Source organism: Propithecus coquereli, unplaced genomic scaffold (genome assembly GCF_000956105.1).
Source record: "Propithecus coquereli isolate 6110/MARCELLA unplaced genomic scaffold, Pcoq_1.0 Scaffold124, whole genome shotgun sequence".
Lineage (NCBI taxonomy): Eukaryota > Metazoa > Chordata > Mammalia > Primates > Indriidae > Propithecus > Propithecus coquereli.
Window position 1 is genome coordinate 4,835,606 of NW_012136525.1, and position 1,703 is coordinate 4,837,308.

The 1,703-nt window shown below is 42.7% G+C and overlaps 1 protein-coding gene across 1 annotated transcript in view; it reads left to right on the plus strand.

Moving 5' to 3' along the window:
* Window positions 1-1,356, plus strand: part of AKAP3 (A kinase (PRKA) anchor protein 3) — a 47,417-nt gene extending 46,061 nt beyond the window's left edge. The window contains exon 3 of the mRNA XM_012637917.1: window positions 985-1,356. Within this exon, the coding sequence (XP_012493371.1) occupies window positions 985-1,140 (156 nt within the window). The 3' untranslated portion in view covers window positions 1,141-1,356. The remainder of the gene's footprint in view (window positions 1-984) is intronic.
* The last annotated feature ends 347 nt before the right edge of the window (window positions 1,357-1,703 follow it).

Below are 1,703 nucleotides of genomic sequence, written 5' to 3' on the forward strand. Positions count from 1 at the left end.
AAAAAGATTTTTCCAATCTTGTTTGAAAGAGGTTTATTCAATCCCTTGTGTTGTTCAGCATCGATAATTCCTGTTGATCATCCTTCAAGTTTGCTGACTTTCTCATCTCCATTCTGCTAGTTAGCCCACCCAGTAAGTTCTTATTTTAGATTTTATATGTAAATTTAGTTCTGAAATTTCCACTTGGTTCTTATTTCTTCTATTTCTTTGCTGAAACTTTCTGTCTTTCCACTTGTCTCAAGAGTATCCACATGTACTTCAGTTTTCTGAAATATTCATTTCTCCTTCTGAAAAAGCTCCTGACATTTGGCCCGTTCATTTGCCCTTTGACTCTCACAAAAAGTCAGGAGCAGAATGCACAAAATAAAAATCTGGTTACTTGAGATAGTTTGTTGCCTTTAGGATTCCAGATGAGTGACAATGTACTGTGTTCATATTAGACTGGTTGCTTGAATAATTTTTCTCATTTTATACTTGGTAAGGAAACTAAACAGACTTCCGATACCCAGAGGGAATTTTGGATCTGCTAATTACTAACAGTGCGATTCTGAGAAGTCTCTTCCCCTCTCTGGGCAATATTTTCATGAGGGTCAAATTGATCTCTGACATTCTAGGGTTCTCTGGTGTATGGAGCATGGAAAACAGCATCCATATTTGTCCACTGGATATTTTCTTTCTTGCCCTTTTTGGTCTTAGGACAACAATGGAGACAGTTTTATGATATTAGGGTGAGCTTAGAACCTTAGGATTCTTAGAGAGCAAGATCATGGACAGGTGGATGTTAACATCTCTTGTTTAAATTAAGGGTGATATCACCAACTTTCTTCTGCCAAACAGGCCAGCAGACTTTAAGTTAAGTGTTACCAACATGTGATTTGCATCCCTTCCGCTGCAGTTTCTCAAGGTCTGCCTGGCCTCCTTGTGCTAGCCTTGGCTGCCATGGATGCTCTCCCCCTCCACTGCTGTTTTCTTTCCTTTCCACAGCTACTTCAGCTCTCAGCCGCTGCTGTGGACAAAGGACGCAGCGTGGGTGAGGTTCTGCAATCCGTACTGCGCTATGAGAAGGAGCGACAGCTAGATGAGGCGGTGGGAAATGTCACACGACTGCAGCTGCTGGATTGGCTGATGGTGAACCTGTGATCGGCGCCCACCCACTACTTTCCCCTCTTCCAGCAGTGAGCCTGGCCCCTATCCCCTCCCTTCTTTCTCCCTTCCACAGCTCCCCTCCACACCCTCGCAGAGCCCTAACATTATCTTCACGTCAAAGACATGCCATCTTATGCTAGTCACTGGATTTTGCAGATTTTCCTGTCCATGCGAGCAAGGACATAAATTAAAAAATTACAATTAAAGGGCTCCAGGTGTTCGATTTCCTTGGAATCCAGTGGGACAATGAGGTACAGAAATCTCAGGAGTGAAGAGTATTAATAATCGGGTGGATGGCAGAGGTAAAATAGTGCTGGCCTGAGAGGCACTGCCAAGGTCACTCAGCCTGTTCTCTGTGTGTCCCCTGTCTCCGCACCAAAATTCACAGCTCCCTCATTTAAACTAGTCACTTAAAATAAGCCTTTATCAAGAATTCATTTCAGCCTTTATGTCCAGGAAAATCAGAAAATAATTTCGAATATCCAATCAAAATATGTTAATTATGATGTGAGGAATTGGCTTCTTGTCCTGTCTATAGAGCTGCAGGACAACTGTCC